Consider the following 21,689-nt stretch of genomic DNA (forward strand, 5'->3'; position numbering starts at 1 on the left):
TCCTTGACTTATGACCCAAGGTCAGTGGCCTGGTCACTTAAGGTTAATTTTAAGCGCACAGTGGTAATTATACCCACAGAGTTGATAATTGATCTAGATGCTGAAGATGGTGCTAGAATTTTATTTAATTTAAATAGAGCAATAATACCCTGACTTTTGGTGACAGTAGGTATCAAAAACCTATGGGAGGATGCTGTGCTTGAAAATTCTCAAGAAGTGAAAGCACTTTACAATGAGTTAAGTACATAGACTATCATTGCTACAATTAATGCCTTTTCGGAAAATGCAGGTTTTAACGGCAGCTGCCACTGCTAGCTCACCTTTCTACTGACCCGAGGCCTCACTTTCCTTCCCTCCCACAGCCAAGCTCAAGTCAAAGAGCCAGAGTTCACACCTACTCACAGTCGTGAGGGGGTCTTCCGAAGTCTCATTTTTCTCAACTTTAAATAACCTCATGGGGACGTTGTGAGGATTTAATAAATCCACGTAGGTAAAGAACCCAAACCACTGCCTGGCATATAGCAGGCACTAAATAAACATTAGTTCTTCAGGATCAGTGCTTCCCAATCTTAATAAGCTCCACTCCTGTAGACTTATCCCGAGAGAGCTCTCCCCACCATGCCCCTGTTGGAAAATCTATAGTAGATTACCTTCTCCTAAACCATATCCTGGGAAAATCTTGATTGGGTATTATGCAAAGATTGGATTTCAAGGTCACAGATCGAGGCACATTATAAACCTCTGAAGTATCTGATAGAGTGTGCAGTGCTTCCCAAACTTCTTTGCGACTGGAACATTTCTGGGGGGACTTTGTCTTAAGGAACACTCTTGGAAAACCTTAGTTAGTGGATATCACACCTGGCTGTGCACTGCCCTCTGGGTTAGGATCTGAGCATCTGTACTGTTTAGCAAAGCTCCCTGGGTAATTCTAATGCATCAGTCCATAGGTCAGCTTTTGAAGGCAACTGCCCTATTCCAGTGTGCTTCCAGTTGTTAGATCCTACATCAACTCCATATGATTTAATTTTTAAATAAAAAAGCTGAGAATTTTAAAAGCTATTTATTTCGTGCTGGGCATACCAATTCATAACTTTGAGTAAGATATGCACTACCATCTCAATGTAATTGTTGACGGTAAGTGGCAGTATTAAACTCTATTTTGCTTTTTAATTTGAAGCTTATGAAGATGACAGGTTATGTACATCTGATCAGTATCATTCTACCTACTTCAAATAGATGTGATGAGTTTAAATTAAAGCACAAGAGGTCACAACACTTCACAAATGATGGGATATTCCTCCTCAGCTGTTCTATAGAAACATCTTGGTCCTCACCATTTCAATAATTATATGTAATAAATCATGGGAGAACGAGCAAAGCAAGGAGTTTAAGAGTTTGCGTGAATGTCTGGGGTTCTTTCAGAAATGAATAAAACTTCTAAAGAAATGTCAAGATTCAAATACTGTAGGATATCACTTATATGTGGAATTTAAAAAATACAATGAACTAGTGAATATAACAAAAAAGAAGCAGACTCACAGATACAGAGAATGAACTAGTGGTTACCAGTGGGGAGGGGGGAGGGGCAATATGGGGTAGGGGATTAAGAGATACAAACTATTAGGGATAAAATAAGCTACTAGAATGTATTGTACAACATGGGGGATATAGCCAATATTTTATAATAACTATAACCTTTAAAATTGTGAATCACTATACTGTACACCTGTAACGTATATAATAGTGTACAGCAACTACACTTCAATAAAAAAATGTCAAGATCTAAGCAGTGTCACTCCTCTGTTAAAGTATTACGATACAATATATTATGCAGTTACTCTATGAGGAAAATGCTTCGCTCTGGCTTTGGACAGGATCCTGGGAAATGAAACCTCTAGCATTTATTGATAGAAAAGCTTTGTGAGCTTTGTCATTAAGTACTATGGAAACAGCACCATTCCAAAGGCACCCTGAGTCATTCTGATTTTGTTATTCTTGCCAAAGGTAAATTTGGCCTGTATTCTTACTGCTTCTGGAGAAGTATATCCTTCACAGAGGACCTCTACGTCAAGGGTGCAGCTTGCATTTAGAGGGGAGCATACGTGATGACCTTGTGTATGCGTGCTCTCAAGCATGTGCGTGCACACTTGTTGGGACAAGGGGAATGAAGGGGGGGGCGGTGCTGTGGTAACAGGGCAGGGGGGAGAAGAACAATGAGGAGGAGACAAACAAAGCTGGAGGCAGCCAGGGAGAAAGGCATCAGGCTCATCTTTGCAGGCAGTCCAGGACACTGCCCCTTATCAATGCTTTCATACAAGTGGAGCTAGAGATCGTTTCTAAGGGATCCATTAGTGACCAGACAGATTCAGAGCCCATCTTGGAAGAGGCTCTGGACTGCAGGCCAGGACAGCTGGTTAGCATACTGAGCAGCTGTCAAACTAGTGGAGAGTTCTGCACACTCCAGGGAAGGTACCAGATTGTTCACAGAAGTGTTTAATCAGCACAGTTTGATCACCTGGGCTGAGCCATGACAATCAGTGGGCTCCGTCCCTTTATTTCACAGCAGAAACTTCAGCTTACGTTAGCGGTGAAGGGGCAAAGTGTGCAAGGCTGGACTGTTACTCAGCATATGCCCCACCCTCACCTCCAACCTCAAGCAGCAGTTTATCTCGCCGCACTGCTACCTGTTGAATATGTTTCGCTAATATTTCCTAAGTTTGTTTAACTTGTGTGATCAGATGAATCAAAAAGTATTGCATAGGGCTTCCCCAGTGGTGCAGTGGTGGAGAGTTCGCCTGCCGATGCAGGGGACACGGGTTCGTGCCCCGGTCCGGGAGGATCCCACATGCCGCGGAGCGGCTGGGCCTGTGAGCCATGGCCGCTGAGCCTGCGCGTCCGGAGCCTGTGCTCCGCAACGGGAGAGGCCACAACAGTGAGAGGCCCGCGTACGGCAAAAAAAAAAAAAAAAAAAAAGTATTGCATAAATATAAGTTTAATGTTAAAGTAAAATATAAACAATTTCACATTTAATGTTATTCATAGCCATTGACAGCCTGTTTAGCAACTAGGCAAGGACGCTAAGCAGTTAGTGTGTACAAGTGAAATGAACATGACTTGAACACCCCCAAATGAATGTTTCGACTTTGTCTGACTTTGGGTCCTCCCCAATATCTATAACCAGCACCAATGTCGATGGCTTACTAAAAAACAATAGCAACAAAATCACAGCTAAATGTTTTTTAGGGCCTTTCTGATGGGTTAAGGCCTCAGTTATCCCTTAGAGTATGGGTTTAGGGCCCAAGAAAAATCACAAGTCTTCCCCTTCCTGTTAGCTTGGCATTTGAACATTAAGAAAATGACAGTGTGACTTAATAGGGAGTTATGAAGACTTGGATTCTTTGGCTGTGTTACTAATTGGTTTGTGCAGGTCACGAACTTTTGTAAGCTCCAGTTTCTATAAAACAAGGGAGTAGGATAGAACGAGATTTTCTTGGAGTGTGAAAAAAGCATAGAAAGCACAGAATACGCATATTTTGAAGCAAGGGGTGTGTGTGTGGGAAGGAGTAGGAGAGGCAACGGAGGAGAAGGCAGCCGCAGCCTGGCAGTGTGGCCTCCAGAAGGGGCTGGGACCTGCACATCCCTTTTCTCACCACTTGGTGGAGCCAGCTCCTCACCTTGTAGTTACAGATCTACCCTCTGTGTTTCAAGGGGTTGTAAAATCAATTTAGTGGGTGGAAACCAGCATTAAAAAGGAAGGAGAATGGAACCTAATCCAAAATATCAGAGTGCATCACACATAGTGAGGGTGTTATTTTGGAGGACTTAATTTTCCTCTTATATATAATGTATAAGCATATGCATATCAGGACATGATATATAATTTTTCTTTGGTTCATGATCAAAAATATTTGAAAAGCACTTTGCTGACGCCCCTGCCTGCAATAGGACGCAGGGAGGTCTAGGTCTTTATCCACCTCTCTCCCTCCCTCTCACCCTCGACCCTCCCCCTTTCTCCCTCTCTACTGATCTACCATCTCCCTCTAGTAGTGCCCCCCTTTCCCCTCTTCCTCTCTCCTTCTCCCCATCTCTTCTTTCCCCTTGTTATCCACTGTTCTCACTTCTCTATCCAGGTATTTTACCCCACTTTCCCACTCACTCTGTCTCTCCTGCCTTCCTTCGTGCTCTCCTACACCACCATTTCTGACTCATACCATCTCCACCCACCACCTCTCCCCTCCTGAGCCTCCACCTCACAGACACAGATGTGACAAGACACAGTCTAAGTAGGAGTGTGACGGCCAGACCTCCCCCATCCTTGACCCAGGATTCAGACTCACTCCCAAACTCCTCCCATTGCCTCTCGGCCTCCCTCCTAGACTTCACCACTCTCCTCCCTGAAAGGGCCTGTGTTCAAACTCTCCTCCATCATCAAGGGAGCCGTGCCTGGCTGTACAAATCCCACTGGTTATTTATATTCCATCTCAAATGCCCCTCCTCTGGGAAGCCTTCCTGTTGCTCCAACAGAGACTATTTTCTTTGCTCCTTTGATCTGCACTTGTGCTCACCTCCACCCTTATCACCAGTACCTCACTGATTCCCAGAACTCAGAGGGCAGAGCCTTGGTCAGATTCCTCACTGGGTACCAACTCCATCTCCAAACCAGTGCAGGGTTGACCCCAGGGTGGAACTCCTGGGAGATCATGGAAGTGTGGGCCTGGTTCAGTGGTTCACCGGCCTCTCCCATCATTCCCCCCCACCTTGTCTTCTCCTGCCCTGCTGCACACCACCCTCTGCTCCCCACTGACCCCGGCTACCTGGTGCCCTGGAAGGCTTCCCTGGGCCTGGCCAGTGTCTCAGCTCAGTCCCACTTAGCCCTGGCCCTGGCCCTCAGCCTCGGGCCAGGGAACACTAGGCTGGTAGGGCAGTGGGTGGTGGCCAAGTCCAAATCTAATAGCTTCTGGCCAGACCTTGAGGAGGGAGTTTGCAGAAGGGTTATCCAGCCCTGGTTGTTGGTCCCCTACTTGTCTTTCCAACCCTTGCTGAAAACTGACTTATTTCAGGTCATTATTCTAAGGGTGTGTGACCTGGATGACATATCTATGGAAGAAATGGGTTTTCCTCAAATTTGAGGATGCACGTGGAAGCTGGTTGGATATGAATCAAACAAACCAGATTTGGCAGTGCCAGCTGGTGGTCTATGGAGTAGGGGACGGGGAGAGAGCACTGAGGTGGGAAACCCAGCCCCTGGAATCTACGCCTAATCTTTCAAGGGAGAGATGTGACATACTGGGCAAGTCACTGGCCCCTCTCTGGGTCTCAGTGTCCTTATCTGTAAATGGAAATGGTTGTACTTAATGGTCAGGAAGACCTTCTGATCCCTGACAGCAGAGATTTTATAAAAATGTTATTGCCCAGACTCACATATGGCCATATCTCCAAAAACTGAAAAGGAAAAAGTAAAGTTCAGATTTAACCAAAGGTGATGAGCATTTTAAACAAATAGCTGCCCTTATCAAAGCTGAAAATCTAATACAAGGCAAACTGAAAATAAATGGTTTCCCCACATCATGAGCTGTAGGCCAAAGTGGGGAGGCAGCATTAGCGAAATCATTACCGTTTGGGGGATCTATTTATGGCACATACTACCTTATCCGAGCGCTCCCAGAATGCTTAGCAAAATGCAATAGAAATGGATCTAGTTTTTGAGTAGATAAGCTTCATGATCTTTACATTTAGTTCTATAATAAAGAGATATAGTACGAAAATAGGGAGAGTGGAGGGTAAAACCTAAGTATCATTCCACTTAAACCTCCAATTTGTGTTAAAATTACTACTTGTAGGTATTAAATTCTATATAGTGAATTGTTCTTTATAGAAATTTTGGTACTTGGGAATTTCTCCATTCAATACCTACAGAGACAAAGGTCCTAGAGAAAGATCACATACATACAGCTACTTTTTTTTTTTTTTTTTTTGCGGTATGCGGGCCTCTCACTGTTGTGGCCTCTCCCGCCGCGGGGCACAGGCTCCGGACGCGCAGGCTCAGTGGCCATGGCCCACGGGCCCACCCATGTCCCCTGCATCGGCAGGCGGACTCCCAACCACTGCACCACGAGGGAAGCCCGCCACCTATATTTATTAAAAAAAGTTGAAAACGCAGTTTTCAGTAACAATAGGCACATTTCAAGTGTTCGCGAGGCACACATGACCAGCGGCTACTGTACTGGACAGCACAGACACGGGACATTTCCATCACTGCACAGAGCTCGATGGAACGGTGCTGTTTTAGAATCTTGCCGCAGGGGGGCTGCTACACCGGCGCCCACTGCCTCTCCAGGACCTCTCCGAGCTGGCAGTTTCATCTTCATCATGACGGCTTAATTCAGTCAAAGCCTTGACTAGCCTGACCCTAGGACATCCTTGGGACTGTATCCTACAACCCTGAATCTCTACCTCAACGCTTCTCTGCAACAGGGTTCTCAGAAAGCTATAGGACTTTATGTCAACATTATTTCTCAGGTCTTGAGGTTTCCTCTATTTGTACTTTGGAAACGGAATTATTTCCATAAGCTGGTTATTATGTAACTAATCAACCAATGTTCTTGCTGACCCTCTGTTAATGATGGAACATGTTTAGTATGCTGTGGGAAAGATATTTAAATCAAGTTTGGAGCTAGAAAAAATGAATTGTGAGGTTTTAGGGCTCTATGATTCTACTGATTTCAACAAAACATAGAGGGTTGATTGATGTTCTCCCCTATAAGCTGTCAAGAAATATGTTCCATTAGATAGTTTGATTATCTATCTATCTATCTATCTATCTATCTATCTATCTATCATCTGTTGTTGTTTTGGTTGAGGGTGGGGAAGATGAGGTAGTTAAGGGTGGAGGAAGTATTTAGGTTGAAAGAAAACTTCAGTGGAATTTGAAGCCTAAGGCCCACAGAGTAGGAGGTTAGCCTCAGATGCATTCTAATGTCAGGATTCCCAACAGTTTTAATGAGCAGAAGCCACTTTTACTTCCTCAAGGCCTGGCTATCATTCTGATTGGGTCTGAAGATGTTGGCAGGTAGGTCCCTCAGGACACTGGGGAGAGACACTGATGAATACTTGACTTCACCCTCCACTAGGAATTCTAGACCATTGCAGAGAAAGAAGTGTGAGTGAGAAAGAAGTCTGACAGCCACTGACTTAGAAAATTTAATGGGCAATACTTTACCAGGCAAGATTTCCCAATCAGCTTTGGTCCACTTGTTGGGAAAGCCCTGCTGTTGGGTATTTATGGCCCTGAGTGTGCTCCACTGAAACCCTCCACCAACCTACTTGTTATGAAAATCGTAGATCTCCTGGATGTTGCCAAAGATGATATGCTCCTTATTAAGGATCCCAGGGGGGATCTCCTCCACACCACTGGTCATTTCCCATAGGTAGGTCTGTAAGACAGCAACAGTTCCGTCACTGGCAAGCACTGCCACGTGAAATACACACAAAACAAACAGGGCTTCAAAGCTGTGGGGTAAGGCTCAGACTGGGAACGCATGTAGAGCCTAAAAAGTGAGATGGTAAGTAAGCAGAATGGAAAGAACGAAAACCTGGATGTTCCATTACTGTGAACTGTTGCTAGGGAAATTCACATCCCAGACTTTAGCAAGAATACAAACTCCACAGTCTTCTTATTTATTAAATGTGTTTGAGTCTGACTGTGTGTCGGATGCAGATTTTTAGACTCAACTTAAGTTCAGCGACTGTGTCATAGATTTTATTTTGAATTCAAGTGTGTTATATGCTTTTTTTTTTTTTTGCTGGGCCTAGTTCCAGTCTGAGAAAAGTTTCTTTCCAAAGCACTTTAAACTCCCATGCAATTATTATTGACTCTGGGAGAAAGATGTCCTCTGGTTGGTTTTTTATTCTTCAAGCTTCGGGAGAAGACAGAGTACTGAGCTCCTCTCCAGGACTTGATGTGGCAAGGATGTCAGTTTCTAATATAGCTGAGAACTGATGACCGCAAGACTTACCTCTAAGCACTCGTGTAAGTCCCTCACATAGGCCTTCTCTGTCTGAAGCAGTTCTGCCATAATGAATCTAGAAGGAAGCAAATGGGCTTTTAGTTGGTTAGAGATGTAATACCTCCCTTCCTTCAAACTTCACCGCCCCCACCCCAGCATTTACGACATTCTTGAATGTCCTATTTTTCTACTTTACCAATATACGTCTCTTCCTTTGAGTCCTTCTCACTCTGATCATTTGCTCTGTGTCCCTTCAGCATGTTTGTGCTCAGCTAGTTCCATACTCTCTTCCCCTTTTACCCCCCCAGTTCTACCATGTTGTGATTCTGTGCTGATGTGTGTGCTCTCAGTTGCACATCTGTGTGTGTGTGTGCACATAAGCTTGTAATGCCACTCACACTCATTCTCACCAACCAGACACCAACTCAGCTTCCCATGTTCCTCTTACTGTAGCTCCCAGAATGATGATTCTTGCTGAGTAGAATTGCTGACTTACACCAAAACAGTTCACAGTCCCACAGGTTAAACCAGGTTTAAAAGCCAGAAACAAGATGCCCAAGACACCACCGCCGAGACTGGGGGTTAGCAAACTTTTTCTGTAAAGAGCCAGAGAGTAACTACTTGTGGGCCATTCAGTCTCTGTCACAACCACTCAGCTTTGCTGTTGTGTGTGAAAGAAGCCACAGACACTATGCTAAAAAAGTAAGTCAGGGGCTTCCCTGGTGGCGCAGTGGTTGAGAGTCCGCCTGCCGATGCGGGGGACACGGGTTCGTGCCCCGGTCCGGGAAGATCCCACATGCCGCGGAGCGGCTGGGCCCGTGAGCCATGGCCACTAAGCCTGCGCGTCCGGAGCCTGTGCTCCAAAAAACGGGAGAGGCCACAACAGTGAGAGGCCCACGTACCGCAAAAAAAAAAAAAAAAAAAAAAAAAAAAAAAAAAGTAAGTCTGGCTGTGTTCCAATAAAACTATGAACAGAAAAGAAGTTCATCTAATTTTCACGTCACAAAATATTCTTCTTGTTTTTTTTTGTTTTGTTTTGATAGTTTTCAACCATTTAAAAATATAAAAAATAATTTTTAGCTTACAGACTATATAAAACAGGTGGTGGACCAGATGTGGCTTGCAGGCCATAGTGTGCTGACCTCTCGCTTCTAATGGGGTTATTTTACATCACAAACTGATGTGCATGAGGCTGAGCATGTGATCCAAGCACAGCACAAGCTAATGATATTAACTGACTACTCTTCAGTCTCCCAAAAAGAGAAGCTGTGCTGCACATATGCAAGGGGAAGGCTCCTTCCACCTTGGACCCCTAAACAACACGATGTACCCGTGCGGGCGTCCAACTCACGATGCGTGGCTTCACTGTAGTGTACCTACGTCACTTTCTTTCTTTGACAAATTTGTTTTAGAAATGGTGCTTCCTAGCTGGCATGTGATATACAATAATATCAGCACAAAATATATTTTTATATATTTATCTTAGATTTTCCATGTCATTTTTTCATGGAACTTCATAATGAGAATCCCTATTTACAAGGTGTTCCATCACATAAAAATTTTGAGAAGGATTATCCCGAGTGCCCCCGGTTGGAGATTTCAGAAGAAATATTAAAATGAGCAGCATCTTTTCCTGAACCTTTATCTTGGTGGGATTTTCCTTAAAGCAAAACTTTGTTCTAGCAGTGGCCTTTCTATTAAATTATTGATTTTAAAAATTCCCTTTTGCAGGAGTTAATGAGCCACTCTCTCGTTAATCTTGCTCTATTGGTAGAGTGGAAAGTCCATGAGCTTTGAAGTCAGACAACCAGGAATTGAATTATGACTGTCATTTCCTAGAGGCAGGACTTGCTTCTCCAAGCCCCAGACTCCTTACTTATAAAACAGCTGATCACACAGGGCTGCTGCAAGGATTAAACAAGATCCTATAAGCAAAGTTCCTAGTACACTGTAAGTGCTTGGTAAACAAAGAAAGAAGGAATATCAGAAGGAACGTAATCCCACTTGCTTTGAAAAGTTGTCTTTGATTTTACTGCCTTGGGTTCTGGCATGCCTCTACCTTCTCCCTTTTTCTCCAGCTGCTTCCTGCAGTTTTTCCTGTTTTTCTTCATAATTTTGCTCCACTACCCTCTACCCCGTTTTGTTTTACTTTCCACCCACCCTTTACCGTCCTCTGGCTATTTGGTGTCTCAGAGACAGCCCAGCAGGAAGATCTGGCCACGTGTTGTCTCCTCATTTCCCTCTCTGTTATGGGTTGAATTGTGTCTCCCCCAAAATGCATATGTTGGGTCCCAGCCGCCAGTACCTCACAGTGTGACCTCATTTAGAGACAGAGTCATTGCAGATGCAATTTAAGATGAGGTCATACTGGAGTAGGGTGGGCCCCCGTTCCAAAATGACTGGTATCCTTAAAATGGAGGGAAGTCGACACAGGCCTGTATTCAGGGAGGACGCCATGTGAACATGATGATGGCCATCTGTAAGGCAGGGAGAAAGGCCTGGAGCAGAGTCTTCCCTCCCAGCCCTCAGAAGGAATCAACCCAGCCAACAGCTTGATTTCGGACTTCCAGCCTCCAGAAATGTGAGACAATACATTTCTGTTGCTTAAAGCACCTGATTCGTCATACTTTCTTACAGCAGCCCAGATGAAACAAGCTCTGACTTCACAGACCAGCTTGAGTTTCTTCAGTTCCAAGGGACCTGTGGTCCTACTTTATCTTTATAAAATCAACTACAGAGGCCTTCTTAATCTTAGAACACACCATTTTTTTTCAGCATTACCCAAAAAGAATGTCAAAATACTCTTCATAAAGCCCTTACATATCTCTGGCTATGTGTAACTTTGTAACACTGATATAAAGAAAGCAGAGTGATCAAGACACGGTTTGTAAGGTTGACATGGTTCATTGTTTCTTCTGTCCAATGTCCTAAAGTTCTTGGTTAGTGTGAAATGTGGGTGGAAGCATCATGTCTGCCCATTCCAACCTCTGTAGGTGGTCATGGGGACACAGCAAGCTGTCTAAAGGGACGGGTGGCAATGAAAACCAAGCATAGCCATGAGGAGCCTGCCAGTCGGTGGAACCGTCTCACGCCCAACCCCCTACATACTCTTTCTTCCGGGCTGATTTCCGCTTCTCTTCATTGACCTCATGGTTGGCATCCCGGAGCTTGACCTCACGATCTGAAAGGCTTGCTGGGATGATATCCAGCTCCAGGTCCTTGTTATCCTACACACAGAGAGATCGCAGAGGTCACCTTGGAGATGCTTTGGGAAAGCAACTTACCAGAGTTGGTGGAGGTGGGGGAAGGGAAGAACAGAGAAAGATATTACGGAGAAGGATGAGAAGATGGGGAATCCCACCAACTGCTACCCACAAGCACTCTTCTTCATGGGATAATTTTTTTCTCAAATAAGAGAAGTATAAAATGTTCAGGTCAAATGCTCAGGTATAATATCCACAACAAAGAAAAAGAATGTACACATTTTATAATTAGTGTCATAGTTCCTAAAGGACGTTGGGGCTGATTAGATCTACACACACACACAGGTCTAAGACTGATGATTAACCATTAAAACAGATGTGAAACAGAAATGTAAAAAGATATAAAACTTTCATTTGTCAAGGGAAAATAATAAAAGTAAATATTTTTATTTAAACAAGCAACTTCCCTTGGAAATAGAAAGCTAAATGATAGAACAATTACTGAATTTTCTAATTGCCCATCCATGCTTATTTCAACCACTGTTTGGTATTTATATAGAATAAAAACCTCTAGGAAAAAAGTCTCACAGGTTAAAGCCTGGGGGAGACGTTAGTTCCCCCAATCTTTGTGGTTTGACCACTTTATTCTCTAGTCTGCTCTGCTTCAGAGTATGAGCCTATGTAAAGATTTAAGAATTAGAAATCCTAGGATTAAATTGCCAGCCTGTATTTCGTTCTTAATTCATAGGTTAATGACCCCTATTATAAAGAAGAGATTAAAAGTCAGTCTTCCTTTGCTTCCTGGAAAATAGTACTTCTTTTCAGTTGAAATGTCAAATAGACTTTATACAAATTGCATACCTTATTCTTGAAAGAGCACTATTATACACACTGAGGACTCTAATCATTTGCTGATTAACATAATTGGGTGGAAGACAGTACTGATGAAGCCAAGATAAAGGGCTTAATCCTCAAAGTCAACAGTTAACTCTACACACAGAAAAACTCTGTTGTGTAGCCACAGGCCCTACCCCTGGCCAGCCAATTTTGCACTGTATATAGCACCAGTCATGGAGAGCTGGAAGCCAATGGCTCAGCAAGATCCAGTCCCTCCAGGAGAAGGACAACACAAGGCAAGTGCTCTAGGGGTCAACAGCTCAGGAAGATTCCTCTGCAAACCCAGCTTCCCTCCACGGCAATGAACAGCAGTACTGAGGGAGGTAAGAAAGGAGGACGTCCCAGCTGGGCAATCCCACACCTACCTCTGTGTTGACTCCAAGGGCTTTCTCCAGAGAGTACCGGTACTTTCCCATCCTCAAGGAGAAATCTCTGTAATGCTTGTCCACCGTGGTCACCCATTTCCTGATCTCTGTGGCATGAATGTGGCCTTTTTCCACAAAGCTATCGGCCAGCTGAATCAGGAGTTTCACCTTCTCCTTTGTTTGCTGCCCCAAAAGATGGTCGTAAGTTACTAGCTTACCTTTACTATCATGGCCCTTCACTCCAGCCCTCTTTCCTTCTTCACAGAAGCCATAGATACCCCAGAGCCAGACTGCCTCCGTTTATATCCCAGTGCTGTCACTTACTGGCTGGGAGGGCTTGAGCAAACTACTGAAACCCTCTGTGCCTCAGTTCCTTCATCTGCAAAATAGGGATCATAATAGTATCTATATTGTAGGGTTGTCGTGAGCATTATATGAGTTGACAATGTAGGATGTGTCTGGAATACAGTGTTCACAGTAAAAACTCAGTAAGCAATAAATGTTAGCCAGTATGGTTACTGATGTAAGAATCTCTTTCATTACTATAGCACTTCATCAGTTTACAGAGTATGTTCATGTTACATCTGAGACTCGTTTGGGTCTTAAAGCATCCCTAGGAGGCAGGTGGAGGGAGGTGGTACGGGTCTCTTTGAAACACAGATTGAAAAGGCTGAGGCTTAGAGAGGCTTAGGGCTTGTCCAAGTTCATACAACCTGTAAGTGATAGAGCCGTTTGCCTCTGGTCCATAGTTTCTAGTTCTCTCCCTTTACTCTACTGTCCTGAAGAAGGCTTTCTAAACATCAGGTGAGTTGGCACAGCCAGGATGTACAGAAATCTAACTAGCAGATTTAAGAGTAAACTCTGTCCCTTTCACCACCAGGATCTTGTTTTTAGCTTCCTTGAGAGAGAGAGAGAGAGAGAGAGAGAGAGAGAGAGAGAGAGAGAGAGAGAGAAGAGTGAACAAAGCTAGTGTCCATCACAGGGCTAAGTGAGGTGGAGCCCTGACGTGGGTCAATTCCATTTCTAACAAGAGTGTGTTCAACATCTACTCTGTCCACATCACTGTGCAGAGGGCTGTGGGGAAAGCCCTGGGGGGTAAACAAAAGAAGAAAACGAGATTTCCACCAGACTGTCTATATCCCTAGAGGGACAAGATTTTCACACAGAGTAGTTCAATAACTCAGGGCATTATGTAATTGAATGTCAGAATAAGAAATATGTATAGTTAACACGGCAGGAATTTTAAAACAGGAAAAAAATGAAGGTGGGCTGGCAGGGGCAGAAAAGGTGTCATGGGGGAGGCGGGACCTGTGCTGGGTAAGATATGGAAACGGAAGGGCTATTCAAACAAGCAAACGCTTGCTCAGAAGAATATTTACATAATATTCTGAGAAGTAATCTTTTATCTTTCCGACTGGGGGAAAGTAGGTACAAGGTTTGGATCATGCTACGATCTGGGTAATTGAGGGAAACTGAGACAGAAAATCACTGGATCAAGAACAGAACAGACAGGGCTTCCCTGGTGGCGCAGTGGTTGAGAGTCCGCCTGCCGAGGCAGGGGACACGGGTTCGTGCCCCGGTCCGGGAGGATCCCACATGCCGCGGAGCGGCTGGGTCCGTGAGCCATGGCCGCTGGGCCTGTGCGTCCGGAGCCTATGCTCTGCAACGGGAGAGGCCACAACAGTGAGAGGCCCGTGTACCGTAAAAAAAAAAAAAAGAACAGAACAGACAGAAGGGCCTTTCTTTCTTTATGCCACCACCCTCACACGTGCCTCTCCAGGCTCACCCACAGCCCCTCCCACGAGAGACTGACCCTCTCAAGAACTGCCAAAGGGAAGCTTCTGGCCAGAGAGGCAAGCAGAGAGAACTTGGTCCCCCACGGCCAGGGCTCCCGCTCTCCAGCAACTCACTCAACACCTTCGAGCCTCTCCTACCTCAGCACAGTGGGCTGGTGCCCAGGGCTGGGAGATAAGGAACCAGAAGAGCTTCGGTGTGAAGGAAAGAAGGTAGGTATGAGGACAGGAGAAACACCTCCTTAGCAACGAAAAGGCAAAAATAATGGCGCTGGGACTCGGTTAATACAAGATACCTGGTATTCCAAGGACTTCCATTTCTTGCATTTAGGGCTTCCCCTCTAACCCGGGAAACAATTTTTCTTAGGTTTGTCACTTACTTAAGACAGTGATTAATTTTTGTAGCTATAATCAAGAAATCCATCTTCATATAAAATCTTGGACACACACATTTATTCTCTGCTCTTGGTAAGGAGACTTGAGCACGAGATGGGGGTTTATAGCCAATTGGTAGCAGCAGTCCTACCAGAGCAGCCCTACAATTTCCTATCAGAGGAAATTATATCCTAAAACATCAAAACTGATTCAGAGTCAACAGGGATAGTGGCTTGTGATCAAGAGCATTCCAGGTACGTGTGGGACCCAGGGGGAGCAAACAGACAGTGAAACTGGCAGCGTAGACAAGCTCTTCCCCACGTGGCCTCACGTGCCCACGTGACCATCTCCACTGCTCTCCGTGGCCCCGAAATTCCAGCCATGTTAAATAAACCTCACCTGCCCCCCACAATGTGATGAGTGGCTCCTCCTCAGCCCTGCTTTCACCCCAGTGGCCCTCCCTCACCTCTCCTCCTCCCCACAAGCCGAGTGGGAGGTGCCCTTCCCAGTGTTCCCACAGCACCACACACACGCTGCTACTTCGGCGTGTATCACGCTGAGTTATTTATGTCTCCTTCATTAGACCATGCGCTTCTAAGAGATGAGTGTGATCTTATTCATTTGTAGCTCCAATGTCTACTATGTATACCATAATAATAATAATGTTGAGTAAATGGATGAGTGCGTAATTATTGTGCTGGGAGGTGAGTAAAATTAGACCAGCAAGAATTGAAGGTTTACAGTGGGAAGAATTAGATGAAAAGATTTGACCCCAACCATGCCCACGGCCCCTACTGAGAGCAGTCTGAAGTGATTTCTTATACGTGGGTGACTACGGTGGCACAGTGCGACCCGCCCCATGCCTGGCTACCGCTGATGAGATCAGAGGTAAAACTTGTCCCACGAGGGCAGCCCATCAATATGCAGCCAGTGACTTCCAAGGTGTCCTGGCCTAGAAGCTCTGACTAAACAGGGACAGGGGCAACATGCTGGGTCAATTAAGCTGGTTTTTCTGGGGATGTGAACTGTAGAGACAGGGAACTGGGTGGCTGGGTGGAGAGTAGAAGTGAAAGCAAATAGTAGAGGAGAGAAGGGAAGCTGAATCACAGTGGTGGTCGTCATGTATGCCCGATCTCCTGAGATGAGCTGACCCGGAAACGTGGCTGCTGGAACTGCCCTGGTCTTGGGTGACATCCCAGTTTTCATCTCCAGAGGTGAGACTATGCCACGTGTCTTGTTCTTCCCATTGGGCTGAGTCATTCAGCTTTTCCTGGGCTCCTTCGAGGTCCAGCCGCACAGCTTCTGTCTTCTTTATTTCCACATACAGCCATACAAAGTCTTTTCCCCTTCTAAACTTAAGCCAGCTTGAAACTCAAATCTTGCCACCAAGAAGAGTAACTTATACAGACTGATAGAGTGGGGGTCAGATTGTAGAGGTGCTTGCATGTTAGGTTCAGGAGTGTGGACATGATCTTGTGGACAAAGGGAGCTTTTGGGGGATATAATTCACTTGGGCCTGGAAATTTAGAACACAACTCACTTATCTTGGGATTCTTGTGTCCCCTAGTATGTATTTTGCCCTTTCATTTTCAATTCTGTGTTTTCTGCTGGAAAAGACAGAGGTTAAAAATAAGGGTTCAGTAGTTCTATTTTTCTTATTTTTTCTCTTCCTGCCTTCTTTTGATCAGTTAATATTATATCATCTTCCCCTAATCAGAGCACCTTACAACGAATATAGTTTGTAAAAAGCCCTTTTGGTATCTCTTGAAAATCTGACAAGTCTTTAAAATTTAGCCTTCTTGACATATTCTCATAATCTAATTATAAGCATCCAATTGGCCTTTCATTGCTGACCTGCCTTGTACTTATTGATATATTCTTTGGGGGAATGGACTTATTGTGCTCCCTGAGTGGGAAAACCGTTCCTTGAGATGTATCTTCATATTCATTCCACAGGAGAAAGATTTGCTTGTTAAATATGAAAAACTAAACCTTTCAAAAATGTCTATCACATGTGAGCTATGTTCATTCCTCTTAAGAGTCTCAGAAACGGAAACATGACCATGTTTTATCTGAACTGTTTAGATTCTACTTTTCTCGTAGAAAGTGCCTCTCTGACAAGCCCAGTGTTCCTTTTCCTGGCTATCTGAATTCAAAGACATGATTTAGTTCAGCTAAAGCTCCAGTCACTTTCATTATCACTTAATTCTCTTTTGTTAAGAAGAAGCTAGTCCAGTTTTTCTTATAGCTTCTTTCACTTTCAGAGGTAAAATTATCAGTTTAGAAAAGCGTTTTCTCAACATCATTACTCATCGAGAAATGTAAATGAAAACCACAATGAGCTACCACTTCACACCCGCTAGCATGGTTATCCAAATAAAGACAGACGATAACCAGTGTTGGAGAGGATGTAGAGAAGTGAGAACTCATATACACCGCTGGTGGAAATGGAAAATGGTGTATGCACTTTGGGAAACTGTTTGGAATTTCCTCAAAAAGTTAAATATAGAGTCGCCACCTGACCCAGCCATTCCACTCTCAGGTATATACCTAAGAGAACTGAAAACATATGTTCACACCAAAACTTGTACACAGATGTTCACAGCAACATTATTCACAGTAGCCCCAAACTGGAAACAATCCAAATGTCCATCAACTGATGAATGTGTAACGAAATGTGGTTTATCCATACAGTGGAGTATTATCCAGTCACAAAAAGGAATGAAGTACCGATGAAGTACTGCCACAACATGGATGGATCTTGAAAACACTCTAAGTGAAAGAAACCAGACATGAAAGACCACGTATTAGGATTCCATGATTCCATTTACATGAAGTGTCCAGAACGGGCAAACTCATAGGATAGAAAGTAGATTAGTGGTTGCCAGGGGCTGAGGGAGGGGAAAAGGGGAGTGGCTGCTGATGCATACGGGGTTTACTTTGGGGAGGGACGATATATTCCGGAACTAGACAGTGGCGATGGCTGCACAACCCCGTGAACGTACGAAAAACCACTGAATTGTAAAATCAGAAGAATCTAAAGAGTCTTGCTGTTAGAAGAAATAGAGTTCTTCCAGATGTCAAGATGATTAAGCTTTCCTATCACCATGTACCTTGACCCCTTATAAATTTTGAAACCCACAGTAGGAAAATATCATTGGCATTCTTCTAACTGGGTTGTCCACAGCATACCACAACAAGAAAATCTTGTTTTCCTCTTATCCTCATCCAAATTCTCTTTATCTTATTTTTCTTCTCACATTCGTATATGGCTACATAGAAGGTACCTTTTTATATTCAGTGTTTCTTCTACTTGATCTGTTTCTTTGGAACACAGTATAATAATTCAATATACTCAGTATACTCTGTTGCTCTGTTCAATCATGAGGGCCACCATACTTACTGTCGTGCGGTTTAAGCTCAATTTGGTTTCCATTTCAAATTCACTTTATTGGTTATAAAGATTAAAACCAAAGATGGCTGGCTAAAAGAGGTTTGCTTCTGGTAAGTGGGACTGCAGTGGGGCCGGAGGCTACTGCCTTTCGTCAGAAGGTCCCCAGCTGGATTTGTTATCTTGTAGATATTCTCATAACAAATAGCCCTGAAACTTGGAAATGATAGATGGGAGGATGAAATCCCATTAAGAGAAACAGTTAAGAGGGAGAGAGAACAGAGAGAGAGTCAAAGTAAAAGAATCATATTAAATAGAGGTTTGGGGAGGAAGCATTGTTGAAATCTACCCAAACTTCTTTTTCTCTTATGTTCTCAAATATCTGTAGCCTCCCTTCAATGCATAAGATATAGTTAGGTACGTGAATAAAGCATGGTTCTTGTCCTTTGGGATCTTGCAGGCTCATACAGGAGATAACGCTGCCGGGAGGACAGGATGGTCCAGGTCAGGTGCCTTAAGGGCTGCACAGACAATGTCTGCAGTGCAGGGATACGCCGACTGTATCTGGCTTGTAGGCAGGGACACAGAGGAAGAGGCACTGAAGTGGGAAGGCGGGGTCTTCTTAAAAAGTACAAACTAGAGAGAAGGGAAGGATATTCTAGGCAGAGAAATAGTATAGAAAAGATACAGAGGCAAGAAAATAAATGGTGTATCTCTTGGAGGGTAAGAAAATAATATCCATTCAGCTGGAGCATAAAATCTGCATAAACACATTCACTGAAGATACAGTGGCAGTGGTAAGGTGGCACAGTCGTAGACATTGTTGAGTGTTGCCTAAAGGCACTGCATAATCATTAAAGCTCTTGAGCTGGGTGGTAATCTGACCAAAGTGGTGTTTTAAAGATGAACGCCAGTGAAGGGCAGGATGGGTTGGAAGGAAGGAAAGGCCAAAAGCATGGAACCCAATTAGGGTGACAACAATGTGAATAGAAAAGAGAAAGACAGGAAGATTGTAAAGGAAGGATGAATTAAATTGACTGAATGACTCTCCACATTTCCACTTCAGTGATGGACAGACTCTGATGCTAGGAAGTTCTGCGTTTCCGCCGTGATCCATCCTACGTCAGTAGGATCACCAGTGGATCTGATACTATTCAGCCTCTTAGTGGTTCGTTGTTGACACTATTTGGAGAGGGGCAGATAGGTGCAAAGTGGGTAATTCAAAACCATTTTCATTTGGATTTGAAAAGGGTTCTGTGCGTCTGCCACCTCCTGGGCACTGTCTGCGCTAGCTGGTATTGAAATGAATCTCTTACCTGAAATGACAGTCCTTTACATTGGGTGAAAAGGCCCCAAAGCTCACAAGTGTGCAGGGGAAGGCTCCCCACTATCAAGAGTTCAGAGTGTAGGATTCACAAAGTGGATAACCACTTCTGAAGTACCAGCTCAGGAATGAGGCTAAGGGGCTAATTTTGTTGCAGCAGATTAGAGAGAAATTTGCTGTAGTGTCAGAGGGATCTCTGGATAAGGTAGGCATTAATATGTTGCCCCGCACCCCGACTCACGAAGGCTCCTCTCATCCTGGGAATAGCATCTGCCCTATGTGGAAGTGATACCAAGGATGGTCCTCCATGGCAGGGAGCCCCGTGTGAGGGACAAGGATGCTACAAAGAGGGAACTGAGACATCAGATTTCACTCAAAGCCAAGGGTCCTCCGATCAAATCCTGGCTGGGAAAACAGATGAAAATGAGATTTCCTTCTATTATATTATTTTCATTCTCCACCTCGGTGTGAATGGGGGTGTGAGCGTGTGTGGTACGTGCACCAGTGCATGTTTTGCTCCCCAGAGACTTCAGCCTGGCTCATTTGCAGGGTGAGGTCCAAGGGAAGTAGTCAGCTCCGGAACCTGCTTTGTGAACCCACCCATAGCCACTGGCCCTTCCCAAAAGGTGGACTTCCCAAGCATTCAAATTTCAAGAATATGTGGCTGATATTCCCACACAATGTGCATTTCACGTGAATACATTCCTTTGCCTTATTTGGTCTGAAAGAATACAGCAGATTCCAGAATCTGGAGCACGAAGATGAGTACCATTTGGAAGCACAGCGTATAGGAGCTGAGTTCCTGCGTACAGAGGCTCTACCAACAGCTGCATCTCTTTGGATGTTCTGGTCTCAAAGGAGATGATCCTACCTGTGTGTCCCCCGCCTTGCCTCTGTAGTCAAGCATTTCTGTGTACAGAGGCTGTCCTCCCTCCCGCAATGTGAAATTGGCCAGATTGAGGAGTGCTGGGTGGAAGCGGAGGGCTCCGGGATGCTTCCTACCTTGGCAGGCACCCTGAACTCTCCATATTCCTTCAGCAGCTCCTGAGTCTCCTCTGCGGTCTCCCCCGGGGAGGTATGTGTTGAGAGGTAATATTCACCTGTTTCTTGGATCCAGTCCAGCGCCTGTAGGAGGAAACAACCCATTCAGTGCCCCAAAAGCCAGCTGTTAGTAAGAAAACATTCCATGCTCTGATGTGAAGGTTTGTAGTTTGGGACAGCATGATGGACCTAGGAAATGCCGGCACGATTCAATCAGTATGTAGCGTGGAAGTTGATTTTATGAAAGAGCCCTCCCCTGTTAGAGCTGGAACAACCCACCAGCAAAGAGAGTGTCTTGTCCATTGGACTGGGGACCCTTCTAGGCCAGGCCCAGTGCCATCTATGAGTTAGAGCAATCTGCCCCCAGCATCTCCTCCCAACTCCTGGTACCAGATTCTGAACAGAGTGCCAGGTGAAGGCTGAACGGCTGGTCAGCGCAAGGATGCTTTCTTCTTTCCATCCCCACCTCCCATCTCTACTCTGCCTGCTCCTATGACCCTCTGGAGGACTGTCCCAAGTCTTGGTCACCTAGGCCTCTGTATGGTCCCCAGAACTGAGGCAACGCCAGGGAAAGCTCTGAACATACCTGCTTGGCGCTTCGCTCAAACACCACGTATTGCTGGCACTGGTCTAACCGCCGCTTCTTCAAGGTCCAGAAGTGCAGGACACGGTTCTCCCTCTGTAAGAGCTCACTCAGGATGGCTGCAGGGCAGAGAGACAGGCGCTGGTCACAGGAAGGTCCTGAGCAAATCTGACCGGCTGCTTCAGCCCCGCTGCCACGTGCCAGATAACTGAGACCTTCAAGTCTCCCCATCGGACTGATCCAGCACCAGAAGCAAGGGAGCAAAAGTTTGGTCCAGAGAGCATTTCCCAGAGATCAGGGAGACTGGGGGAGGGCCTGTTGACGAGGTTCCATCAATGAAGGGGGGAAGAGGATGTCCCCAGGGTGACTTAAAAGTGACTCTGATTCTCTTCACGCCAAAGCTAATCCTTGATGATAAGAGACCTTGGGAATGATCGGTGCTGAAAATAGTAGCTAACATAACTGGCGCCTGGGAGCCTGCAGAGAGTGAACGGACTTGACAGGAAAACCAGCCACTCTTGAGGGGTTCTAGGAGAGGGCCAGAGGGGAACGGCATGAGGACTGGGGTAACGGCATGGATAGCCATGTCACTTGCCACGAGCTCTGTCCCATACAAGGGGCTGTGCACTTAGCACTTCAACAGCACAACCTCAATTTTAAAACCTCTAAATTATGGGCCTAGGGAAGCTATGTTGGAATCACGTCATCACG

General features: G+C 45.0%; 1 protein-coding gene across 16 annotated transcripts in view; it reads right to left on the bottom strand.

The window, feature by feature from the left end:
- Positions 1 to 21,689, bottom strand: part of KALRN (kalirin RhoGEF kinase) — a 653,035-nt gene that overhangs the window by 237,960 nt on the left and 393,386 nt on the right. For all 16 annotated transcript variants that reach the window (XM_049710431.1, XM_049710430.1, XM_049710429.1 and 13 more), the window contains exons 20-25: positions 20,982 to 21,097; positions 20,357 to 20,479; positions 12,472 to 12,654; positions 11,115 to 11,233; positions 8,016 to 8,082; positions 7,324 to 7,433 (exon numbers count right to left, since the gene is read on the bottom strand). In XM_049710431.1, coding sequence (XP_049566388.1) covers positions 7,324 to 7,433; positions 8,016 to 8,082; positions 11,115 to 11,233; positions 12,472 to 12,654; positions 20,357 to 20,479; positions 20,982 to 21,097 — 718 coding nt within the window. The remainder of the gene's footprint in view (positions 1 to 7,323; positions 7,434 to 8,015; positions 8,083 to 11,114; positions 11,234 to 12,471; positions 12,655 to 20,356; positions 20,480 to 20,981; positions 21,098 to 21,689) is intronic.

The sequence above is a fragment of the Orcinus orca genome, chromosome 5, assembly GCF_937001465.1.
Source record: "Orcinus orca chromosome 5, mOrcOrc1.1, whole genome shotgun sequence".
NCBI lineage: Eukaryota > Metazoa > Chordata > Mammalia > Artiodactyla > Delphinidae > Orcinus > Orcinus orca.